General features: G+C 54.9%; 2 protein-coding genes across 4 annotated transcripts in view; both read left to right on the plus strand.

The window, feature by feature from the left end:
* The window catches only part of LOC308655252 (ubiquitin-conjugating enzyme E2 J2), a 39,987-nt gene that overhangs the window by 4,667 nt on the left and 10,805 nt on the right, over positions 1-24,515 (plus strand). Inside the window, exons 2-7 of one of the 3 annotated variants that reach the window (XM_081305214.1) lie at positions 98-228; positions 3,786-3,826; positions 9,019-9,121; positions 9,200-9,338; positions 9,922-10,002; positions 10,671-12,826. In XM_081305214.1, the coding sequence (XP_081161340.1) occupies positions 98-228; positions 3,786-3,826; positions 9,019-9,121; positions 9,200-9,338; positions 9,922-10,002; positions 10,671-10,955 (780 nt within the window). In that variant the 3' untranslated portion in view covers positions 10,956-12,826. Of the gene's footprint in view, positions 1-97; positions 229-2,404; positions 2,452-3,785; positions 3,827-9,018; positions 9,122-9,199; positions 9,339-9,921; positions 10,003-10,670; positions 12,827-24,515 lie in introns of those variants that run through there. The other 2 variants (XM_081305211.1, XM_081305210.1) reach the window with 2 other exon arrangements.
* On the plus strand, positions 14,166-18,616 carry C1QTNF12 (C1q and TNF related 12). The gene is made up of 8 exons (XM_081308775.1): positions 14,166-15,013; positions 16,425-16,547; positions 16,664-16,775; positions 16,861-17,012; positions 17,528-17,636; positions 17,842-17,932; positions 18,025-18,103; positions 18,427-18,616. The coding sequence occupies exons 1-8, from the start codon at positions 14,453-14,455 to the stop codon at positions 18,523-18,525; spliced, it is 1,326 nt and encodes a 441-aa protein (XP_081164901.1). The 5' UTR covers positions 14,166-14,452; the 3' UTR covers positions 18,526-18,616.

Below are 24,515 nucleotides of genomic sequence, written 5' to 3' on the forward strand. Positions count from 1 at the left end.
AAAGGAATACAAGGTGCATGACTGCTGAAGCGCCTGAAGGTGGGGAGAGCCAGTGTGTATCTCTTCTCTCTGTAAACAGGAGTGCTTTTTTTAATAGATGAGCAGCAGCAGCAGCAAGAGAGCCCCAACGACAGCAACCCAACGACTGAAGCAGGACTACCTTCGGATCAAGAAAGACCCGGTGCCTTACATCTGCGCCGAGCCCCTCCCTTCCAATATTCTCGAATGGTAAGACTGTCTGTGCCACCCCTGTGCCCTGCTGCTCCACACGGGCTCTCCACTAGCCCAACTAGAGGGCCTGGTGCTCCTGGGCATGGCTGCACCCTTAGCTGTAGTGGACACCAAGAGACCTGAGGACACACTCTGGTCTTCTTCCCAGCTGGTGGCATGCCAGGGATACTACAGGGTCCTGCTTGGCTTAGGCCGGAGCTAGAAAGAGACTCTTCTTGGGGGGGTCCCAGGGCAGGCTTCAGGTGTGCAGGATGCCTGATGATCATGTGTACCTGCAGGCAGCTCTTGGAGGAGAGCCTGTATTTCTAGACTCTCCTGTACTTTGCTTTTGAATTTACCTGGGAGTATTTGTGACACTCCAGGTGCCCCTGATCTTTGGACTGACAGAGGGCCTGTGGAAAGCATCCATTCCACCATACCACACCCCCCCCTTTTTAATAAACTTTAAAAAAAAATGATCTTTTAGTTGTAGTTGGACACAATATCTTTATTTTTATTTATTTTTATGTGGTGCTGAGGATTGAACCCAGGGCCTTTCACGTGCTAGGTGAGTGCCCTACCGCTGAGCACCAATCCCAGCCCCCACCATTACCTCTTTGGCCGAATTAAAAGGAACTACACACCTCTACTGAAATGTCATGGCTAGCTCAGCTGGCAATTTTATGAGATGTGAAATATAAGGCTGAGGTGTTAGAAAGCACTTTCTCTTTGTTTGGATCTTTTGTCTTGGTCTTCAAAAAATACTTTACTTTTTTAAAAATCTGAAGCAAAAAGATTTTAACTGAGTTACAAAGAAGCATTATGCAGGTTGCACAGGATCCCCTCCCAGGATCACCGAGGAGGCCTAGCACTGGCAGGTGGGGCTCCTGCTGGGGAGGTCAAGCCCCTCAGCATGGGTGGCTTCCAGTGGCACCGGAGTGCTCCCCTGCTCCCAGGACATAGCTGGCAGGTATGGGGGCTGTTCCATGGTGGCTTACCTCTTCCTTGATTCATGGGAACATCCTTATTGTATGGGAATCCTTCCCCACACGAATCTATGGATCAGGGGTTCCCAGGACCACCTAGATTTTTTTGATGTGCTAGGAGGACTCATCATTTAGATTTTTTTTTTTTAAAGATAGGAGAGAGAGAGAGAGAATTTTTTTTTTAATATTTATTTTTTAGTTCTCGGCAGACACAACATCTTTTGTTTGTATGTGGTGCTGAGGATCGAACCCGGGCCGCACGCATGCCAGGCGAGCGCGCTACCGCTTGAGCCACATCCCCAGCCCATCATTTAGATTTATTACAGTGAAAAGATGGCAGAATCAGCAGAGGGAAGAGGTGGGTAGGAAGAGCATGGCAGCTAGGTCCCTTTCCTGGGTGTGCATACAGGATGCCCTGAACTCCTGGCAATGAGAGATGGAATGTCAACCAGGGAGACTCCTCAGAGATGCAGCACCCAGGCTTTCATTGGGCGCTGGTCACATAGGCACCCTCTGCCTGGTACCCACTCAAATTCCAGATTCCTAGGAGGAGAGCAGGATTCAGTGTGAACTATACCATCTATGCCCATGTTGTCAGTTGGGGTGGTGGGAACCGTCCAGGACGGGTGGCTCAAGCCTGCTGTGAGAGCTTCGTATGGCACCATGGGCGTCTCTCCTGTTGCTGAGAGAAGAATTATTGGGCTTTTCCTGACAAGGATTATGATGAGGGGTTTAGGGCTGTGGCTCAACGATAGAGTGTTCGCCTAGTACATATGAGGCACTGAGTTCGATCCTCTGCACCACATAAAGATAAATAAAAAGGTATTGTGTCCAACTACAACTAGGGGGAAAAAAAAAGGATTACAATGAGCTGAAGCCTGTAGGTCCTGCCCTCTAAGCATAGTAGACTGCTGGCTCCAAGGAGAGATGTGCTCATCAGCACTTCCTGGTTTTCTCAGATTGGGCACAGTGCCTGGGAGCAGTACTAATTAGGCCATGTTTCTGGTGCACTGTGTCCTTAGCTTTAAGCCCTTTGATTGGTCCCTAGTCCCCTGGCATACATAAGGTGACAGTCGGCCCTGTGTGTCCGCAGGTTCTATATTCATGGGTTTAACCAACAAATACAGTTTGAAAATATTCAGATGAGAAAAGTTGTGTCTGTATTGAATGTGTACAGACTTTTTTCCTTGTTATTATTTCCTAAACAGTACAGTATAACAGCCATTCTCAAGGCACTTGCAGTGTTTTAGACATGGTAAGGACTCTAGAGATGATCTGAAGTGTGTGTCGGGGGAGGTATGTGTTGGTTCTGTGCAAGTACTTTACCATCTTATAGGAGGCGCTTGAGCAGCTGTTGTGGGCTTTGATGTCCCCAACATGGGGGATTACGTCCTGGAACCTTGCATACAAGAAACCACTGTAAATCTTAGCAGCTAGCCCAGGTCGAGTGGCCTCATTGCTGTTGATGCCACGTGCTCGTGTCCTGGTGTGAAAGGTATCTGGAGTCCCAAGTGTCAGCAGGTGCTGGCTGCTGATTGCTTTCACCTGCTTCATGATTTTCTGGTTGGTTGGTTTGTGTGAGAACTGGTAAAGCCCAGACACCTTGCTGCCTTTCGAAAGCCACCATCTGTTTTATTTGCATGGGAGAATGTAGTCTCTTCACTGGCACTTCTGGTTTGGGTTGAGCTCTGTTTGAGTACTGTGGCTTTGGGGCAGTCAATCACAAGTTGTCCCTCTTGCTCAAGAAAGTTGTGCTGAGATAGTTTCCTTTTCTTCAGGATCATCCATGTCAGGTGGGCAACACAGAAAGCTAGTCTCACATCACCAGCTGTGCCCTGTCTAGCCGATGTGATTGATATAAAAAAAATGTAAATTCTATATTTCTGCTTCTGTTTTTAAATAACTGAATCCTTTAATGGCAGTAATACAATCATTGGATTATCAAGTACATTGGACCCAATACTTTTATTTTATTTAATTTTATATGGTGCAGAGGTTCTAACCCAGGGCCTCGTACATGCTAGGCGAGCGCTCTATCACTGAGCCACAACCTCAGTCCCTCAAGTACATTTTAATGTATTATAAGATTAAAGTTTTAAAATCTTCAGTTGATTATAGTTGGCTAACTCCTTGTCTGTTGCCTGATGGAAGCAGAAATGCTTCAGGGAACTTGGAACATGCAGCCTCTGCTGTGCACAGTAGCCATGCCTGTGATGCCAGCCACTCAGGAGGCTGAGGCAGGAGGAGTGCAAGGTCAAGGCCATCCGTAGCAACTTAGACATTGTCTCAAGTCAGGGCTGGGGAGGTAGCTCAGTGGTAGAGTGTCCCTGGGTGCTCCTTGGGTTCAGTTCCCAGTTCTGTGGAAGAAACAATCGTGCAGCCTCTGAGCTCCTGCTGCAAAGTGTCTGAAGTGCCTGCAGTACAAGTGGCTGAGGACCTGGAGCTGTGGGACACAATACCTTTATTTATTTATTTTTATGTGGTGCTGAGGATCGAACCCAGTGCCTCACACGTGTTAGGCAAGAGCTCTACCACTGAGCTACAGCTCCAGCCCAGACCCAAGTAACTTTCTCTTCTCTTCTTTTCCAGGCACTATGTTGTCCGCGGCCCTGAGATGACCCCTTACGAAGGTGAGTGAGTGTTTTTTGAATGGACCTGCCTGTTGAACATCGATTTCTGTAGAGGATAGGCCTTCTAGTTTGTATGTACAGTGGTTAAAGTGCACCTACTTGGAACGTCTCCTGGTATTCCTCCAAGCCCTAGAAGTGTGTGTGCAGTTTGGTTTTGCTGGTGTGTCTAAGTCTCCAGGGACTGACTGTAAGCATTCATGTTCTACCAGCCTCTAGCACAGTTGGAGGTGCGAAAACCAGGTTGGGATAAACAGTAAAACGTGACCATATTTTTATGTTTCTAAGGCCAGGGGCAGTATCTTCAAAGAGGCCTAGACTGCTAGGCATTTTCAGTGTGATCTTCAGAACAATCTCTGAGCTAAATGGGGCCCTCTCTTGTGGCTTCAGGAGGACATAGGACCTGCCTGACTCCTTAGCTCTCCTAACTGCTACCAGGCCTCACCCAGTGGCCTGACCCCTTAGGTTACCAGATACCATTTAGGGTCCTTGGTTGTTCACAAAGTAGGCAGGAGCTGTCAGCCAGCAAGTCTCTGGGAGCCTGTGGGGAGAATTGTGGCAGCCTTGGGTTTGGACCAGGTCTGCAGGCATACCCAGGGCAGAGTACTGGTCAAGGTGGGCATTTCCTTGGCTTCTCAGCCATGAGGCTGACTCTACATGACCAGAGTAGTAGGCTTTTGTCTGCCCGCACATGGAGGTTTTGCATAAGACTCCAAGAGTGGAGAGGAATTGGAGAAGCACTGCTATGGCTGGCTGTGGTTCAGCAGTGTGGCCCTCATTTGGATCCTAGCACCAAAAGAAGAAAGAAAAAAACTGCTGCTTTGGATGGTCAAGGGAGAGCTGTGGGTAGCTAAGAATTGAAAGACAACTCTCAAAGGTGGTTTGGCTGATGTTTTGCTGGCCTTGCAGTGGATTCCCTTTGGCCCAGGAGTCCCGTTCTAAGATCACAGGGAAGCACATCTAGAGTGGCGTTCCTGCAGGGTGGGCATGTTGTGACAAGGCTGTGTACAGTGGCATGAGCTGGAGGATGTGGCCCATGTATTTGAGAAGTCCCCTCAAGAGTCCCTAGAGATGTGGTGAAAGGCTTAAAAAGAGTTGGTCCAGATACAATGGAAATACTTAGGGAGTACATGTGTATTGCTAACAAACTTGAAGAACATATACCAAAAATGAATGAGCAGTGGGTAACTCAAGCAAGTGGATTATGCTGGTCTGTAAGTTATTTTAGTCCTTTTTCTTTTCATATTTTCCAAATAAATAGTAAACATTTATTAATTTTGTAACAAATCCCACACCCTCCACAGGACCAGCCAAGGTTGTCTCTGGTGAGGACCGGGGCTTGAGAAGAGGCAGGCTTGAGAAGAGGGTATTTAGGGTGGGGCCTTGGGGTCAGCCAAATCCCTGCCTGCCCTAACCTGTCAATTGTGCTTCCATATTTTTGTATGGCCCTGCCCAATTCTGGGGTCCTTCACTCCAGTCTTCCTAGTCCCCTGTCCCTGTGCAGCTCTCTGTGGGGCTGTTCCCAGGCTGTCAGTGTGTTAAGCCCTTTTGGCAGTTGCAACCTCATCCTCTGCTGACACCAGTCTCACAGGGTCTTGAAGGAGCCCCTCTGAGATGCCACAGCCAGGGGCTGTGCTGGTATCTGACACCATTGACTGATTCCTTCCTGGCACTATGAGCTCTAACTTCCTGATATTCTGGCCTACCCTGCCTGCCCGGGGCTCCTCTGTGGCAGTCCTGTTCCTGGCGCTTTCAGGCCCACCCGTGCTGACAGTCCTGTGGAAGTGTTGCTAAAGAATTTTCACTAAATAATCTGGAATTCACACAATCCTGTCAAAGTCCCAACAGAGTTTTAGATAGATTTATCATAAAATTTACATGAAAAGGCAAAGGACCTAGAGTTGCTAAAAGTCACGTTTTAAAAGCACGGTCAAGTGGAAGAGCCACAGGTCTGCAGACCTGTTCTGCTGCTCCAGCAATGATGACCAGGTGCCCGGATGAGAGAGACAGTGTGGAGCCAAGTGGGGAGCCAGAGCAGTGCTGCACTGCCTGGCCAGTGGGTGTTGATGCAGGTGTGGAGTCGGCACTGTGGGGGCTTCTGGACAGTGCCCTGTGTGGGTCTGTTTCCCCAGGGCTTGGCCAAGCTTCACCGTGGCCCACTCCTAATGGACCTGGGGGAAGCTTGTTCACCCTGCTTCTGCAGGGCAGGCTGGGGTGGTGGAGGAGCTCTTATAGACTCTAGTTATGTCCTTGAAGGAGCTGCACTTTGATCTCTGAAGGAGGATCTGGCTTCTTTGGATAGTTTGATGAAAGTGCCCTTCTGGTACCTCCTCATACTTCCAGGATGAAATCTCCTGGGGCTCCTGCAAATGCTAATAACCACACTGTCAGTTTAATCTTCTGCAGTTTAAAATACATGTTTTTGTACACAGAGAAATGCATACTTCTGTTTTTTTTTTTCCATAGTGAGGAGCTCAGTGTGTGTGCTGTTCTGTGGCTTGCTGTTCAGTTTGCACTAGTTCACATCTCATACAGGTTCCTGCTCTGCTTGGTTCTTGCCCAGTGTCCGTTCACCTGACCCTTCTCTTGAAAGGCAGGTGGGTGCTGCCCACTTTTCACTTCTGCAGACAAGTGCTGATGTGTGTGGTTCTCTTGCCCTTAGTACATAACAAAGCAGGACCACCAGCCAGTGGAAGTCTGTGTGCACAACAAGGCAGGAAGGTGCCTATCACTACCACCCTCTTTAAGCTAAAAATGGCCCTCTTCCTTGCTGTCTCAGTCACATGGTTCCTGATCAGCCCTGAGCTGAGGGAGTTTCACATACATGTTGGCTGCTCCTCCCTTCTCTTTGGAAAAGGGCCTGTTGAAAGCTTTTGCTCATTTCTTGATTTTCTCTTGTTGATCTTCTTGAGTGTGCACGTGTGTGCTCTGATCTCCAGTTTGGTGAGCTTGCCTCACAGATGACCCTTGCCCATGTTGTCCCTGCACTGTTGGCTCCACAACTGTTCCCTTGTCCTTGAATGCTGGCCCCAGGGCGGTGCCCAGAGAGGAAGCCACTACATCCCATGCTCAGGCACTTGTCACTTTGTGGAGTGGCAAAGAGTAAAGAAGTACAGCTCATATCTTGGGTGGGGCACTGCACCCTACTCAGCATGGCATTGGAGCACAGGAGACCTGTGGCTGTTTGGGGACAAGGGTGTCCAGGGTTGTTGAGGAGGGACTATGCTCTGGGCAGCAGGGAGTTTGGGAGAGGGGAAAGAGCCCAGTACTTCTCAAGCCTGATGGTCACACACACCCCTGTGTGTGTTGTCAGGGAGTCCTGTCCAGTGCACATTCTGCTCAGGCGTCTCCAGCCAACTCCTGAATGCAGCTGGGAGGGAGGGGTATGAGGCCTGGAGTGACGGGGCTGAGGTTGCCCTGAAGTCATGGTGAAGGGTCACAGGCAGGGGATGCAGAGCTTGTCTGGCATGTTGGGCTCTGGATTGATTGAAGGGGGGCGCCTTGCTTATAGAATGGCCTTGCTTATAGAGTGGATGCAATATTAGGGGCACAGTGGGGTCCCAGATTTTAGTCAGAATAGCTGATGGGATGTAGTAGACATTTGGGGGAAATGTTTTCTATCTTGGATGTGTACATTTGGGGCAGTGTGGTGTAGATGGTCAGTGTACCATTCTGGAGCTTGGGGAGGGAGGGAGTCCCTAGGTCCAGGGTTGAGAGCTGCTGGGGAGCCATCGAGGGAGTTATAAGGGGCAGCCACATGTGGGAGGAACTAAGCCTTGTAGGGCTTCAAGGACACAGAGTCCGTAGTGATCCCTGTTAAGACCATGCTGCTGAAGTGGTGAGATGCCATGGGGACCTGTGGGTAGGCTTGAGGTCAGGCTTGGTGCACCATGGTGAGGGCCAAAGCCTAAGCAGGGTGTACTTGTGAGCATGGAGGCAGAGGGTTTGGTGAAAAACACTGCAGATGGGTCTCCAGGGGCTTACATGAGAGTGAGGGAACAGTTGGCAGAAATTGGAGGAGTGTGGGCTCAGGTGTTTTTTCTTTGTCACCCCCACCCCCCTCAGTACTTGATTGAACCAGGCTTTCTTTCTTTTTTGGCGTGCGGGGCGGGATGGGTACTGGGGATTGAACCCAGAGGCACTTAACCACTGAGCCATATCCCCAGCCCTTTTTTATATTTTATTTAGAGACAAGGGCTCTATGATTTGCTTAGGACCTTGCTAAGTTGCTGAGGCTGGCCTTGAACTTGAGATCCTGCCTCAGCCTCCCAGGCTGCTGGGATTACAGGTGTGCGCCGTCGACCAGATTTTCATGCATGCTGGGCTTTGCCACTGAGATCCATTCCCAGACCCCAACCTTTTTTTTTTTTTTTTTTTAATATGTCCATTTCTGACCTGGGTCTGCTTGCTTCTCAGACAACCTGATGGTCCTCTGCTCCCATGAGGCACCATATTGGTGCTGAATTTACCTTGGATACCTGATTAATACATTGTACTGCAGCCCAGAACTCCTGGGCTCAAGCAGTCCTGCCTCAGCCTCCTGAGTAGCTGGGACAAATGTGTACCACTGTGCCAGGCTCCACCCCTTTTAACAAAATCTTAAGATGGGATCTCATTAAGTTACCCAGGCTGGCTTCTAACTCTTGATTCTCCTATCTCAGCCTCTCAAGTAGCTGGGATTACAAGTTTAGGCCACCACACCCAGTTCAAGTGTACTTTTCTTTAGGAAGGGTTTGCTAACCTCTGAATGGTTGGGCTGGAAGAAATGGGCACTGTAAGCGCCGGAGAATTGCTGGATCGGGACCTGGAATAGGGGAGGATTGAGCTGTGTGCAGCTCCTGAGGCACTGCAGGCTGGCAGACACCTGCATGTTCTCTTCTAGCTACTCTGCTCTCAGGGGAACATGGATGGTCCCAGGAGAAGAGAGGTGTGCCATAGCCATAGTGGGGCTCACAGTGGTCATGAGTTCCCAGGGAGTGTTCTGGAGATGGGGAATAGGGTGAGGTGCTCGGTCAGACTGATAAGGTGCTAGGGGAGCCTGGGCACTGGAGAATGCCAGTGGTGCTGAACCTGTGAGCCAGGACGGGGACAGGGCAGTGGCGACTGCGTGTGGTGGAAATCAATGGAGAGGGACTGGGGCTAGGTCTCCTTGTGCTTGGTGATGACAGGGCTCTTTCCTTTCTGTTTCAATACAGGTGGCTATTATCATGGAAAGCTAATTTTTCCCAGAGAATTTCCTTTTAAGCCTCCTAGTATTTACATGATAACTCCCAATGGAAGGTTTAAGTGCAACACGAGGTAAGCTTCCAGGGGGCAGTGCTTTGAACCATGGCTGACAGGGAGTGCACTTCTGCTCATAGAGCACCTTTCTTGCAGGCTGTGTCTCTCTATCACGGATTTCCACCCAGACACGTGGAACCCAGCGTGGTCTGTCTCCACCATCCTGACCGGGCTCCTGAGCTTCATGGTGGAGAAGGGCCCCACCCTGGGCAGTATAGAGACCTCGGACTTCACGGTGAGGTGTAGCAGCGCCTCACTCCAGGCCTCTGATGGCACCTTGGCCTTCCCTCTTTTCTATGGTTATTTGTGTTCCTCAGATGCACAGCCACTTTTTCGTCAGCAGGTGGAAGCTATGCGCGGTTCTATGGTGTCCTCATTCCTGGCCACTTCCTGGAACTGCTCTGCTCTGTGCTTGCTGATGGAGTCTCTTGGCCTTAAGCAATTAAGCATCACTATGGCTCCAGCTCTTCTTAGAGGGTCTGGGGGACTGGGAGTACACTGTGTGTTCATTATTAGCTTGCATTTCCATTTTTAAAACGGGAGTCAAGTTTAATGTTATTAATTATAATGAGAAGACACACAAACCTTCGTAAGACCTTGACTCGGGGAGAGCAGACTCTTAGGCACTTTCTCCAGCAAGAAGAGCAGCCCTTGGGTAGAGTGCTTCCCTCGCATGCACACAGCCCTGGGTCCAATTCCTAGTACCACCAAAAAAAAAAAAAAAAGGCAGCCCTTAACTCTAGAACGGTCTGTTTTTAGAATTTTGAAAGAATTAAAATTAGCTTTCTGAGTGACATTTTCCTTCTCTCTCTTCCTAGAAAAGACAACTGGCTGTACAGAGTCTAGTGTTTAATTTAAAAGATAAAGTCTTTTGTGAATTGTTCCCTGAAGTTGTGGAGGTAAGAAAGTGAAAGCTGAGCTCGGTTTTGTCTTTCCTTTTGTAAAAGCATTTTCAAATTCCAGTCTTCCAAAGAGAAGATATTTACAGGTCCCCATTGTGTTCCTGCAGATGTCACAGGTGTCACACAGGCTCAAAAGGTCATCTGCTGGACATGCCTCCAGACACATACCCTGGGGACACAGGGCTAGGCCCCCTCCAGGATCCTCAAGGCAGGAGAGGCAGAAGAAGCCCAGAGAGGAATGGGTGGGGGTGGTGTTGGGTCTGGGCTTGCTAGTCAGAGTGGCCACCCCCAGGTGGGCCAGGAGTGGTGAGGAGGCTCATCTGTTGCTTATTGCTTTGAAGGCTGAGCCTCCTCTGCCATGTGGGGCTGGGTGCTCTCTGGTTTTGGCATTGCAGCAGAGAATGTGGCAGTAAACAGAGGTAGCTTGCTGCCTGGTGGTTGAGGCCTTGGTATCTCTAACCTGGCTGAGAGGCACAGGGTAGTGATTTTGGCAGCCTGCTTGGTCCCCTCACCTGTAAAATGGGACCAGGAGCCATACCCACCTCAGGGTGTCAGGATTTGGCCATAGAATGGAGTCCTTCATTCTCAGTGACGGCCCTGGGCTCCTTGGAATTGGAGAACTGGTTTGTTCAGACCAGCCATGGTTTCCTGTGTTTTTCTCTTAGGAAATTAAACAAAAACAGAAAGCACAAGATGAACTCAGTAGCAGGCCACAGACTCTGCCCTTGCCAGATGTGGTTCCTGATGGGGAGATGCACCATGGCCAGAATGGGGTCCAGCTTCTCAATGGGCATGCAGCGGGGGCCGGGCCCCACCTTGCAGGGCTCCAGCAGGCCAACCGGCACCATGGACTCCTGGGCGGTGCCCTGGCGAACTTGTTTGTCATAGTGGGTTTTGCAGCCTTTGCCTACACGGTCAAGTACGTGCTGAGGAGCATCGCACAGGAATGAGAGGCACCAGAGCCAGGACCCTGTCGCTGCAGATGCAAGTGCCAGAGCTCGACACAGGCGGGCTGGACATGCTGCTGAGCCAGGGCGGGCCCACCGGACTCCTGGGTTTCTCTTTTTAAAAACCTTAAAAGGAAAGCAAAAACCAAAATGTGTGATTTGGAGGAGACACGAGATCCTCAGCTCCCTCTGCTCACCTGGTGTGGTGTGTGTCGGGGCCAGTGTCTACGAGGGCCGCTCACGTTTGGTTTTATAGCTTATCTCCTGTATTGTCTTTTGGACCTGTTTAGTAAACCTGTTTTTCATTTTATTAGATTTGGTCACTTAAAAATATAAAACTCAATGCCTATCAAACACTCTGCGTGTGTTCTTGGCAGAGCTCTGGACTCTTCAGCAGGAAAGGGCTGGAGCTGGGGTAGGGCCTGCATTGTGGCACCATCCCAAGTGGTAGAGCCAGTCGGCGGGCCAGCGACAGCATGGACAGGGACCCAGGAGAGAGGAGATTTGACTCATCATAAAAACATATTTATGGTCAGTTGGAGTGAATCAAATTTCTTCTGGAAAGTGCTCCTTCATTTTTCTGTCCAGATAGAAGAGTCTGCTTGCTCTGTGGCCACTAGGTGTCACCCTTTACTTGGAGCAGCCTCTGAGAATGGCAGGCAGCTAGCTTGTGGTCCGCCTAGTTGGACCACCAGCTTCTCTGGGTGCTGTGGGGCGGGAGGGTGGGTGCTGGGTGTCTGCAGAATCTTTTCTCTGAATTTCTCGTGTCCAGTTGGCAGAAACTTGTCTTACTGAACCACTAGGTGGAGACCCTTGGTCCCAGGGTGGGTTCTGTGCACTGTTGGACCCTTCCACTTGGTCCAAGTACTTTCTTGCACCTTAGAGGTAGGCTGTACTGTCCTTACTAGTTGAGCACATCATTGGCTCTTCTGGGTCACATAAAGGAAGCTGCCCTTGGAGGACACGTGGATTCACTGTCAAAGCTGGCATGGTCTCCGTGTTGGGACCTGTGTCGCCTGAAGGGCCCATGTCTTCCCTTTTCAACATTTGTGTCTAATGACTACAGCTGCACTGAGTGTTTTGAAGATGCATCACACTGGGAAAACTGACATCTGTGGGGCACTGACGGAGCCAGTGGTGCTGTTAAGTGGCAGATGTGGCCTCCCATCCATCAGTCACCACTGGGTCCCCAGTGAGGCCCACAAACCAGACTCATCCCAGAGACAAGTGGCAGAGCTGAAGCACAGCCTGCATGCTCGACTCTGGCTTTGTTTGTGGTCGGTGGATTTAAAATTGCTCTGTATTTCACCGCTTGAGTGTGTTTGACCCACCTCTTTGGGGAAAAAATCTTTCATTATGCTTCTGTTCCTGAATTTCATGCTGTCTTCATCTGTGTTGGTGGAGACTCCTGTCCTTGCTGAGTGGCTCAGGCCTACAGGTGGGGTCTTTGGGGTCACACCTGCCTGGCCTGGGGACAGTGAGTGTTGCCACCTGAGGGTGAGTCTTGGAGGCAATGTGGTGCTGCTGGGACCCTGGCCCACCTGGCCTGGACCCTGGCCAGGAGCTATCTGTGCATGGCCACAGTGGGTGGAGCATACTTCCTCCTTTGCTGGGAGCCAGCCAACACTTGGTCCATGGCCTGCTTTAAGGGCACTTCTATAACCACTGGCGTCCATTCCAAATCCTTGATGTTTCCTGGGGCTGTTGGGAGGCTGAATGTAACCAGATTTATTAGAGTTTACCCAACACCTTATTTATGTATGTGAAATCTCAACTTTTAACAGCCCTTAGTGGTGGAGACAGACCCTGTGGTGCCCATGGCTTGTTGCCTGCATTGGCTTCAATAAAAGATGACCTTTGTCCTGTTGGACCAAGTGTGTCTCCCTTCTTTCGTGTTGCCCTTTCTGGAAGGAGTCTGTGGGTGCCCTTGACTATACCCCACCGCTCTCAAGGAAGACCTTCCTTGTGCAGAAGGAAGAAGAGTCCCTCACAAAGCTTACTATCCATGGACACTGGAAGCAGCACTCCAGTGGCCTCCTACTGTTCCCCTGGGAAAATTCTCCAGCCTTTGGGGATTTCATCACAGAGCTTAGACTGTGAGAGGGAGCACCCTCCCTCTGCATCCAGCTGGTGGGCAGCCAGCAGGGAGCTCTGTGTTTCTCTAGGGCTTGGGGAGCCTGGGTTTGAGGCCGAGCCCCTCTCCTAGGGCAGCCTGAAGTTGGAGCCCAGATCTGTGGCGCATGGAGTCCAAAACCAGTGCAGTGACAGCAGGGAGTGGGTTATAGTGCATGTGATCCCGTAAAGGAGGGAGGATCCTTTTGGTGTCTTGAGGTGATTTTGAAGGAGGGGATGCTGAAGCCAGAGAGCTGGTGACTTGTATGGGGCCTGTCCCTGAGTTCCGGGCTCCTGGGAGTGGAGTCTGCCCTAGTACCTCACTGCTACAGGCCTATATCTGGCCACCCACCCTTTCCCCTCTGCCATGGGGAACCTCTGTGAGACAGAGCTGGGGTTTACTGCCAGTGCACTCTGCTTTCACGCACAGAAAGGTGAGTCCTGTAGGAGGCAGGTGGCCCAGAAGAGCAGGGTCTGACCTGTGGAGAGGTCTGGCAGCCCTGGGTGGGGACTCCAGAATTGAGGATTTGCCAACTCCACACCTGGGTCCTGAGCATGCTGGGTGCAAAGCACATCTAGAGGTCATGTGCTGGGGTTCCAGGGTGGGGCTGTACTGAACCCACCCCCACCATCATGGCCACCATTCACCAGTGGACAGGAGGGCTGATGTTGCTTCCTGAAGGGTGGAGGCCTTAGCATTGTGCTTGGGAGATGCCAAATTGGCCTCTGCTGTCCCTGAAGGTCGCCCTTCTGTCTGAGAGCAGGAGGGTGAGAGTGTGCACTTCCCTGACACCCTCCCTACCTAGCTCTGGAAGGAAAAAATCTTGCTGGCCAGAGGTCTTTGGAGGGAAGGACTCACCCTTGTGCTGAACTCTCTGCTCATGCTTTGCGCCCAGTGGGCAAGCAGTAAGGGTCAGGCCTACATCCACAAAGGGTGTGGGGCTGAGCAACTGGGACCTCCAGCCTCTGTACTCCTGCCCTGAGGCCAGTGAGTCCCTCCCTGTGGGCCTATCCCCACTGGAGGAGGGTCCCTATACTGGGAATGTCTGGGGGGAGGGAAAGTCCCACCAGCCAGTTATTCCCTTGGTTCCAGGGGCAGGGGTGTGGGGTGGTGGGTGGGGGTGTGGTGGGGTGGGGAGCTGTGTCTGGAGCTCCTCCAGGACCTGAGTAAGGGGCTGGGGTTCTGTACCCAAGGTCACTCTTGACCCTGGCCCTGAGGGGTGGGTGTGAGAGATGCCAGAGGTTAGTGTGAACAACCTCCCCTCCTTAGCTGGGATGGGGACCCTCCCGAGGAGGGATGAGGGGCAGGCTGGGGCTATTTCCAAAGGACTAGACAGCCGGAGAGGCAAGGCCCAAAGCCTCAATAGCCCCCAGCTCCTTAGGAGGGCATGAGTCCACGGTCAGTTTGGGTCCCGCCCCCTGTACCGCCCCGCCCCGCCCCATCCCACCCCGCTGTCGGGGCGCTGGGCAAACTGTTTCCACGTGAGCCCTCCCCTTGGAGCCCAGAGGCCCAGAGGCTGGGGGAGAGGAGCGTGTCAGGGAGCAGGGAGGGCACTGCACGGACGCAAGGCGAGTTGGCGCCGGCCTCAAGGGGACACGCTGCTGTTGCGCCCCCGCTGCTGTTGCGCCCCCGCTCTTGCGCGCCCCACAGACATGCACCGGCAGCGGCCGGGCGCGCCCCTGGGCCTCGCCCCCGCGCGAGGACTCTGAGTGTCGCCGCCCCCGTGAGAGCGCCTGGCCGCTGGGGTTCGCAGTACTGCTGCCGCCCACATCCAGCCATGCGGTGCTGGGCCTGGGCCGCAGTCCTGGCCCTCCTCTGGCCACAGCTCGCGTTGCTCTGGGGAGTCGGGGCATGGCGGGAGCCCAAGAGGCTGCAGCAGCCCGGCCAGCGCACAGAGGCCCCCAACGCCACAGCTTCCGACAGCGAAGGTCTGCCTGGCTCTCCCAAGGTATGCACAGGCCGGGCACATGTGGGCCCCGGGCACAGGTGCACAGGGGCGGCTTTGGGACTGAGGTCATCGGATGCCCTCCCAGGCTCTGCCACAGAGGTCCCTTGGTGGGGTCTGCTGCAGCCTCGACTGGGGCCCCCTCAATCCCCACAGGCCTGGAGAGGGGTTGGGGAAGAGAGGCACTAACCAAGAGCCCAGGTGAGGGAGGACTTGGGGGGAGATACAATTAACTCTTTGCAGCCACAGGCCCTGGACTTTGGGCAACCTGCTCCCATTAGTTGTAATTGCTAATTCAGGCAGGGGTGGGGGTAGAGAGCATGGCGCCCCACAGCCTCTAAGGTTGGAGACTCCAGATCCCTGTGCTTCCTGGGGATTCTGTGTGGTCAGCATCCACCTGCAAAGTGCCCTGTCCTGGGATGTCCCTGGAGAAGGAGACCCTGGCACTGGCAGAGGGTCTTAGTGCACAAACCTCAGGTGATGCTGCCATTAGTGGCAGTTATCTGCTTGCTCAGGGCTGTTCCTCTAGGGAAAGGGCAGGGGGCAGTCTGGGAACTGATCAGTAGGAAGGACCTCTGTGGGACAGCTACCCAAATGTCCTTACTCTTCCTGGTGGAGGTGGGCTTGTTCACTGCCTGCTCCCTACAGCCTCTGCCCTTGTGGCTCAGTGCTGAGGCCCCGGGACCACTGACCCATACAAGACATTGAGGGGACAAGCAGATTCTGCATGTTTCAGGATTAGGGGTGCATTCTCTCCCTGGGTGGGTAATCTCATCCTGCCTGCTTCTCCAAGTCCCCCAGGATGGAGTCCTCTGATCTACTGGGAAGGGACACCAGTTAGCAGACAGGACCTGCTTTGGTTGGGTTGGGTCTAGGTCCACATCAGGACGGGACCCTGCCCTGGGTCAGGACCCCTTGGCCCACTCGCCTGGTTTGGTGGCAGCTCCCCTGGAGTGGCCAGGCCAATAGTGCCATGCTTCTGTCCATGTCATGTACTCTTGCCGGCCTCACCCATCTCCCCGAGACAGGACTCGTTCTCACTGGCCATCCTCTCTCTAGTCCACAGCCTTCTCTTTGACACCCCCCACCCCCCACACCCACACACATACCATATCCAGGACCAGGCTCACCGTCAGGGACACATTAGGCTGTGTGCACCCAGGTGTGCCCTTCCGCATGGTAACAGGGCCCTGGCTTCCATAGAGGACCTGTCCCTGTCCTGCCTGTGTCCCACCACCAGGACATCAGGTTCTAGTCCCTGGGGTGACCCATTCTACTGGTCAAGGCAGTTTCCTATGTGCCTGAGTTCCCCCAGTGACCTGTGGTTCCCAGCTCTTTGTGGGGTGCAGTAGGACAAGCAGGAGCCACTGGGGTCTGGTGGTCATTTCCTAGCCTTGCCCCCCTGGCTCTTTAGTCGCTGGAGCCCTCAGGGCCTGAGTTCTCAGATGCCCACAAGACGTGGTTGAACTTTGTCCGACGGCCAGAAGATGGTTCCTCCAAGAAACGCTGTCGCTGTCAAGGCCAAGTCAAGAAGTTGGTGAGCCCCTGGGCTGCCGCGGGGCCAGCCTTCCCAGGATCCTCCAGGGGGTTTAAACCCAGGGCAGGGGTGGCACTGGCTCCTCCCGGGACCCTCACTTTCTCCTGCCTCCCCAGCGAGGCCTCTTGGGTCCCCCGGGGCCCCCTGGGCCTCCAGGACCCCCAGGGCCCCCCGGTGTGGAAGTCGCCCCAGCAGCCCTGCTTCAGGAGTTCAAGGACATGCTGAAGGGTGAGGCTAACCCTAACCCTCTCCAGGCCCAGGAAGCCCCCACACGGCCCTCAGGGGCCTCACCCAGGTTGCCTCCTCCCTGCAGAGGCCACAGAACGGCGGTTCTCAGCATGGCCAGACCCGCCACTGTCCCGTGGGGCTGGCCCATGGCTGATGGTTGAGGCCTTTCACTGCCGGCTGAAGGGCCCCGTGCTGGTAGACAAGAAGACACTGGTGGAGCTGCAGGGTTTCCAGGCTGTGAGTGGGGATGTGGGCCCAGGACAGGTCCTGACGTCTCTGGGGCACCCACTGCAAGTTCTCATTCACTAAGAGGGGTCTATGGGGACAGGAAGCAGCGTGGGGCCCCTACAGGTGAGATGGGCCCACGGACATGACTGGGCAGTGTCTGAGCACAGGTACACATTGGCCATCTGGGGAGCCCATGCAGAGGGTGGGGGTGGCCTTGGTCAAGGTTAGGACCCCCAGTAGGCCCAGACTATTCCTTATACCAGGACTCTGGCAGGGCCAGGGTAACCTGGGAGCAGGGAAGCCCTCTGTGTGGGGCTCTTGGGTCCCCATCCACTCTTTGGGGCCTGGGTTCTGTGCCCTGAAACTCAGATGGAGGTAGACACAGGGGTCAGCCCTGTTCTTCTCCCATGAGAATGAGAACCGCTTGGTTCAGTGGCTGTCGCCAATAGCGTCTCCCCGTGGTGAGGTGTGCAGGGTGAGGGTCCAGGCCCTGCAGCCAGCCGCTCACTCACTGCCCCTTACAGCCCACTGCCCAGGGTGCTTTCCTGCGGGGGTCTGGCCTGAGCTTGGCCTCAGGCCGATTCACAGCCCCAGTCTCTGCCATCTTCCAGTTTTCCGCCAGCCTACACGTGGGTGAGCCAAGCTGGGCCGTGTGTTTGAGGGTGGGGATGGGTTAGGCCTCAGGGGTGGACACCTGACACTGTGGGGCCATCGGAGATGCTACTGCCCCATTTGGGGCCCTGTGTTCTGGGGCCACACATCCACCCTCCCCCAGCCCCTTGGGGTCTGCCCTTGGGCTGTGTGTCTTGAAGCCCCTCTCCTACCACTGTCTCCACAGACCATAGTGAGCTGCAGGGCAGGGCCCGGCTGCGGGCCCGGGACACTGTGCGTGTCCTCATCTGCATCGAGTCCCTGTGTCACCGCCACACGTGAGTGTGCCAGTCCCTGGGTCCACCTTTGGGGCTGGGACCACAGGCAAGCATCATGAGTGTATCTGAGCCTTCACTCTGGCCCTGCCCAGGTCCCTGGAGGCCATCTCAGGCCTGGAGAGCAACAGCAGGGTCTTCACGGCACAGTTGCAGGGGCTGCTGCAGCTGCAGGTGAGGGTGGCATGCTGACTCAGGTCATAGCCACTAGGGGTCTGCCCTTGGGTTGTGTGTCTTGAAGCCCCTCCCCTACCACTGTCTGCACAGACCATAGGGAGACAGTGGCTGGGTTCAGGGCCAGGGGCTGACAGCCCAGCGGGAGTCACTCAGGACCCTGGACCTAGTGCCCGGGAGGGCACTGCCTGGTGGGTCAGCTCTTAGGTGCATAGGTGGTCCTTCATCTGGGCTGGGCCTTGGCCCCAGGTGCTCTTCCTGTGTCGGGGAGGCTGTGGGACCAGGATACCCACAGGCAGTGATGCCCACCGTGGTGCCTGCAGGCTGGGCAGTATGCCTCCGTCTTTGTGGACAACGGCTCCGGGGTGGTCCTCACCATCCAGAGTGGCTCCAGCTTCTCTGGGCTGCTTCTGGGTACCTGAGGGTGCAGAGGGAGCACCCTGTCAGGACCTGTGATTGCCCCTCTGAGGAAGGAGGCGAGAAGACCCCCAGTGGATTCCTGTGGTCACAGCAATAAAAGCCCCAGTACTCTGTTGCCCCCGGGGTACTGCCTGGTTATTTCATTGGTGGAGGTGGGCCGGTGGCTGTGGTCTGCCTGGTGGTGTGCGTGCAGCCCTGGAGGATAGAGTGTAGACCTGGGGGCTAATGAGGTCCCTACCACATAGCCCCCAGGCTCTCCTGCCTCTGGGGGAGGTTGCAGCAGCAGCCAGGCCTCCTGGCAGTTTCCACACGTGCTAGGGGCTGTGTTGACTCTGAGGGACCAGGACAGACGTCCATGTGGGTCCCAGCCCATGGCCTGGAACCCCCTCTCCTAGGATCTGTGCCGCCTTAGAAGGCAACCTGTTGGGCCTCAGGGCCCTGGAAGCCTCATCTTGGGGAGCAGGCCATGTGGAACGACAGGCAGCTAGCTCTGGGGGCTGCATCCTGTGGGGGAGAGAAGAGCATTCAGGCCTGTGCAGGCCATGGGTGCGACTGTTCACGTGCGTGCAGACCACACCACGAGCACCTGTGGGCCCACGTGTGCTTAGCCACAGGTGTGGGCTGCGTCAGGCGGCCCAGCTGAGACAGGAGAGGGACACCTTCCCCAGCGATGGCCTCCACATCCCAAAGGCCAGGGGCTGTGGAAGTAGGTAGGGTGGGCTTGGCAGAGCAGCCTTCCACCTCGGCCCTGGAATCATCTCCCAGAGTCAGGGTGGGAGGTAGCCAGCAGGCAGAGGGACGTGTCTGCAGGCTCTGGGCAGGGTGTGGGGTGCAGCAGTAGGCAGGAAGAGGCTGTGCCCCAGGCTATTGCCCCCCCTCTGGGGACTTGATCCCTCTGGGAGGACAGAGGAGGGCCCTTCCCTGAAGCCTGATCTGCAGTGGGAAGGCTGATCCAGCCAGGCATTGAAGCAGTACCAAGCAGGCTTGTCCACTGACCCGTCCCCACCTCTCTCCCTGATCCCCCCAGAGTGGCGTCAGGGGCTGGGCCTGTTGGCAGGGGTCTCTGCTTCACAGCGGCTGTTGCCGCCAGGTTTGGCAGGATATCCCTTACAACCTGCGAGGGCCAGTGTGGAGCACCCCTGGGTCCCCCATCAAGGAGGCTGAGAAGGGAGGGCTACCTGGAGGGCCCAGGCTTCGGGCAGGTGACTATCCCTACCCCAAATTCCCAATTCCTGAGGTCCTGATGAGTCACAGGGGCCCAGGCTAGGTGAAGAAGTCCAGACTTGGGAGCCCCCTGCAATTCTGCCACGACCCTTGCTGGTGCCGCCCACCTCACTGGGCCAAGGTGGAGCTCTGGGGTTTCCCTGCAGCCCCAGTCCCACTGGCCATAGAGAGAAAGGCCACATTGAAAGGACGATGAGCAGATGGGTGGAGGCACTGAGGACCCAAGTCCTGGCGGAGGCAGAGCCAGACTTGAGAGGACGGCCTGGGCACACGCGTGTCCTCGTGTCATGTCTGCAGTGCCATGAGACGCGGGAGCCCGGGACACAGATACCCCACTCACATCTGATTTCCAGGGGCTCCTGCCGGCCCAGCCCTGAATCGCTAGTCCACACCTCCCTTCTCTGCCCCGCTAGGAGCGGCGGCCCCACCCTGGGCAGAGTGAGCTAGGGCCAGAGGCAGCCTCCCAGGACACTGGGCTTGCCTTGGCCTGGCTGCACCTGGTGGGGTCTCCCACCACCCTTCTCTGGGCTGTGGGTCCTCTTGACTGCAAGGATTGTGGTGTTCAAGATGGAGCCCTAGAGAATGGGACCTGGGGTCCCACAGAGAGAGGCAGGCAGAGAGACAAGGAAATGAGAGGTGAGACACCAAGAGCGAGGCCAGCACTGCAGAGCCACACTCGGGCAGGTGGCCAGGCTGAGGTGGGCCCCTCCCGGTGCCCGGCTCCACCTGCAGCCATCTCGGTGTGTCAGCCAGGGACCCCAGACCCAGAACAAGAATGGCCTGTGCCTCTCCAGTCAGCGTCCCGGGTGCTCATGCTGATGGCTGAGTGTTCACACGGATGACATCAGGAACCTGAGGGTGTGTCCCAGTGTCCCCACACAGGTGCCCCTGAATGTCTTGAGTTTCTGTGGAGGGAGTGTGTGTGGGGTCTCTGTGTTTCCAGGGGTCTCTGCTCTGAAGCTAGGGCTTGCTTCAGGGCCAGAATTACCAGGTCCCTGTGCTACAATCATGGGGCAGGTCTCAGATGAGTCACTGAGCTCAGAAGTGGTCCTTGGCACCAAGGAGCCCCAGTCTTACGGACTTATGGATAGAGATGGCTGGTGGCCCAAGGTAGAGAGGTTGCTATCTAGAGCCTCAATCTGGCTCACCGTCATGGCTGCCCAGGGCATTTGGTGCTCCCTGGCTGGGAGAGCTTGGTGAAAGGGTCAAAGGCGAGGGGCTTCTTACCCCTAACAAGGGGCTCCTGGCGCCCTGTCTTGGGGAGAAGCCCCTTGGGTGGCAGCAGGAACCTCGGGTCATCCATGGACTCCATCCTGTTCACTGACTGGGCTCCCAGGTTAGGCTGTTGCCGCAGGCAGGATTCCATCGCTGGGACTTCAGCCGCCTGAGGTCTTCTGCAGCCTGGCACTTGGGCTGGAGAGCATTGTTGGTGTGGGCCACATGCCCCTGGCCTGCCAGCACAGTGTCACTATGGGCATGCCTGCCTGCTGTGCGCCTGGTGGTTGTTTGGGTGGGCCTGGTGTGGAGTCTGGGGACAAAGGGTCTTTGTTTGGGAGGATTTAGGGCACTGCCCCTCCTGTGGGGCAGTGACTCATGGGTTCTTCCGGTGTGATAACATCAGTTTTGCAACAGCGGGCATGTCATACACATGGCCCGCCTGGCCCGGTGGGGCTCCTGCCTTCACCTGTACCCACAGCCCTGAGACTGCCCTGCTGGGACATGGGTGTGCAAGGTGGCAGCCAGGGCAGAGCAAACGAGAAGTCAGGGGTTGGAGGCCCAGCAACTCCTTTCCACAGTGAAGTGTCTCCATGAGCTCCACTCAGTCCCCTAAGCCTGTGTCCACCTCTAGCCCCAAACCCTTCCCTGAAGGCCCCCAGGCCTGCAGACCCACTTCAACCCCAAGGGCTCCCTCAGCGGCAGGATGTACTGAGGCCTGACTCTTGGAAATACTTCCAGACGGCTGTGTGTGGATCTTTCTCTGGGGCTGGGAAGCCTGACTGGGACATGGTTGGAGGGTGAGTCCTTGACCCTCTGTCACCGCCTACAGGGACTTGAGCTGGCGTGGCCATCCATCATGTCACTTCCTCTGGGGATCAGAGGTGGGTGGCTGGGAGTGTGGGGCCCCTCGGGGGAGGCTGGGCCAGCTGAGACCTTCAGACGCCACTGTAGGGAGGGCTAGGGCTTGGGTCACCTCCCTCTCTGGTCATAGGCTGGGTCAGGCTCCAGATTAGTGGGAGGTGGAGCTGGACATGGGCTCTGCTTGGGCTCCTGCCCCACCAGACCTTGACTCAGAGGGTGGGCTCTGCTTGTAGTGTTCACTCTGGAGAATGGAGATGACCACTGTCCAGGCTCCTACAGGCACACTCCACAGCTCCTGGCTGTTCCCCAGCTTCATGCTGCACTCAGCTCCAGGGGCAGCTAAGATGGGACAGGGCTCCCAGTGCTGCTGGCCAACTCTGGCTGTGGACCTCCTTTGTGGCCCCACTGGAGCCAGGTGCCAGCCTCAGCCCATGGAGATGCTGCTGGCCAGTGTCGAGGCCTGAGTCTGGCAGGAAGCAGGACGGGAGAGTTCAGGGAACCTGGCCTTCTGGATTCTTCTGCACCTGCCTTCCCTGACTTCTCCCCATAGTGTCCTGGGCCTCAGCCACCCTCCCTCTAAGCCCACCCGCTGTGGGGATTCCCAGGGAGGAAGGGATGAGGGGGTCCAGAGAGTCAGTCATACTGAAGGAATTCCAGGCATGTGGGGTAACGCACAGGCCCCAGGAAGCAGTGGGACGGCCTAGGATGGTTTCAGCGTTGGGTGGTGTGATCGGGGTGGGGAGCCGAGAGAGGAGGACACACTTTTGGAAACAGAGCTGAGGGGGGCTGGCAGTTCCAAAGGAGAGGGAACAGTGCCCACAGAGGCCAGCTGATGGTCGGGGGGAGGGGACAGGGCTGCTGGGGCTTCAGGGTCCCAGGAACAGAGATCCCTGGGAGGTTGGGCTGTGGTCCCTCAAAAGCACTTTGTTTGCTTGAGGATGCTAGAATTTTTTTTTTTCCCCTCACAATTTTGCCTCATTTGGGCTATTCTGAAAAGGTCTGGGTGGAGGGGTGCCTTGGGAGGACCCACTCTGCATGCAGGTGCCTCCATGCCAACATGGGGGGCAGAAAAGGAGTGCTGTCCTCGAGCCCCCAGGTGTCCCAGTGCCCTCTGCCCAACTGCACGCCCTGCCTTGCAAGCCCAAGTATCTCGAGCCCCTTGCCTCCTAAGGCCCTGATGCTATGTCCCCATCTCCAGGACCAGGACAGCAGGTGGCGATGGCCACTCCATCTGTGCCAGGCTTCAGTCTTAGGTCCCAAGTCCTGATACTGCACTGATACAATGTGAATGTGGGGCATCAACCAAAGTAGGCTTTGTTCTGCTTTGACAAACTTGGTGTTCCAAGTTGGATTCAAGACTCTCACCCTTGCAGGTCAAAACCAGCTGCACACTGGCAACTCCATGTGGTTAGTCTGAATCCTAAAGCTCACAGCCCTGCCCACAGGAATGCACAGGCCCAGGGCCTGGCCTCAGGAATCTTCCCTAAATATTTCCTGAACAATTGGCAAGTGCATGTGTGGATGTTTTCACCCTAACCGTGGACGTCTCGGGCACGTGATGCCCACGGTGCTCTCTGGAGTACTGTAGAGGAGAGTGCAGCCCTGGCTCAAGTCCTGGCTCTGCCCCAGGCCATGTGGTCCTTGGAGTCTGCAGTCTCTCCAGGCTCCTTTTCTTCCCCTGAACAGTGGAGATAGGCCAGCTGCTCAACTGATTCTAGGGTCTAGACGAGAGACCCCAGCTGAAAACGGCAAGTAGTTATCTGGGTCCTGCGTTACCAACACCCTTGGGGAACTTGCACCCCCTCAGTGGGCAGGGCCCTTCTGCTGCCCTGATTCTTCCAGTCCCATCTAGGAATGATGTACAGGCCGGGTGTTCATCCTGGCTTCAGGGGCCTGCTGGACACTGCCAGCTCCACCTCCTCTCAACCCTGCAGCCTGGGACAGTCTGGCCCCATGCTCTGGGGTGGGAGATAAGTCTTCAGATTGCTGGCCACAGACCCCCTTCACCACCTTTCAACAAAATAACCCAATCCTGTGCCTGAAATTCACAGCCCGAGAACTCCGAAAGACATCAGCCATCCAGTTACAGAACCCAACCCTGACAAGAAGCAGGGGCTCCATCCGCACAGGTTGGAGGCTGCAGTGGCTCCAACCATCTGTCACCTCATGAAACCACCATGGTTTTCATTTTTTTGTGTGTGGAGCCCAGGGCCTTGCACACATTAGTCAAGTGCTTCAACACTGAGCCACATCCCAGCCCCAGCTTTTCATACTCAATGGGCCCAAAAGAATGGACGGATGAGGGATGTTAAAAATATGGTGGTTCCTGTGGTCAGTGTGCCAGTGTGTAAGTCCTGGTCAACACTCCAAGGGCTGGGATTCCTCAGAATGGTGCCAAGTCTGGGCAACCAGGAATCTGAAGGCCTGTGTGGAAACCTTAGAAGGAAAGTCTGTTCAGAAACACACACACAACTGACCTGTGTGAAAACTTTAAAAACAAATGGACAGCTTAAAATTCTTCTGTGTTTAACATACAGGGGCCTGGTCATCCACTCAAGTTAACTGACAGATTAACCCACAAACTCCAAGTTCTGAAATAAAAATCTTTTTCTTAAATAATAGTAAAAAGACACCTGCACACCGTCTGTGTGGAACTCTCATTGACACAAATGTACAATACTTACAAACA

This window comes from Spermophilus citellus (assembly GCF_964194105.1).
Source record: "Spermophilus citellus genome assembly, chromosome: 9".
Lineage (NCBI taxonomy): Eukaryota > Metazoa > Chordata > Mammalia > Rodentia > Sciuridae > Spermophilus > Spermophilus citellus.

What these genes read in the sequence shown, in the direction of transcription:
- C1QTNF12 (XM_081308775.1), top strand. Translation starts at nt 14,453, where the DNA reads ATGAGTCCACGGTCAGTTTGGGTCCCGCCCCCTGTACCGCCCCGCCCC. An exon ending in TTCCGCCAGCCTACACGTGG is followed by an intron (nt 17,637 to 17,841) that starts GTGAGCCAAGCT and finishes CTGTCTCCACAG; the next exon opens with ACCATAGTGAGCTGCAGGGC. An exon ending in TCCCTGTGTCACCGCCACAC is followed by an intron (nt 17,933 to 18,024) that starts GTGAGTGTGCCA and finishes GGCCCTGCCCAG; the next exon opens with GTCCCTGGAGGCCATCTCAG.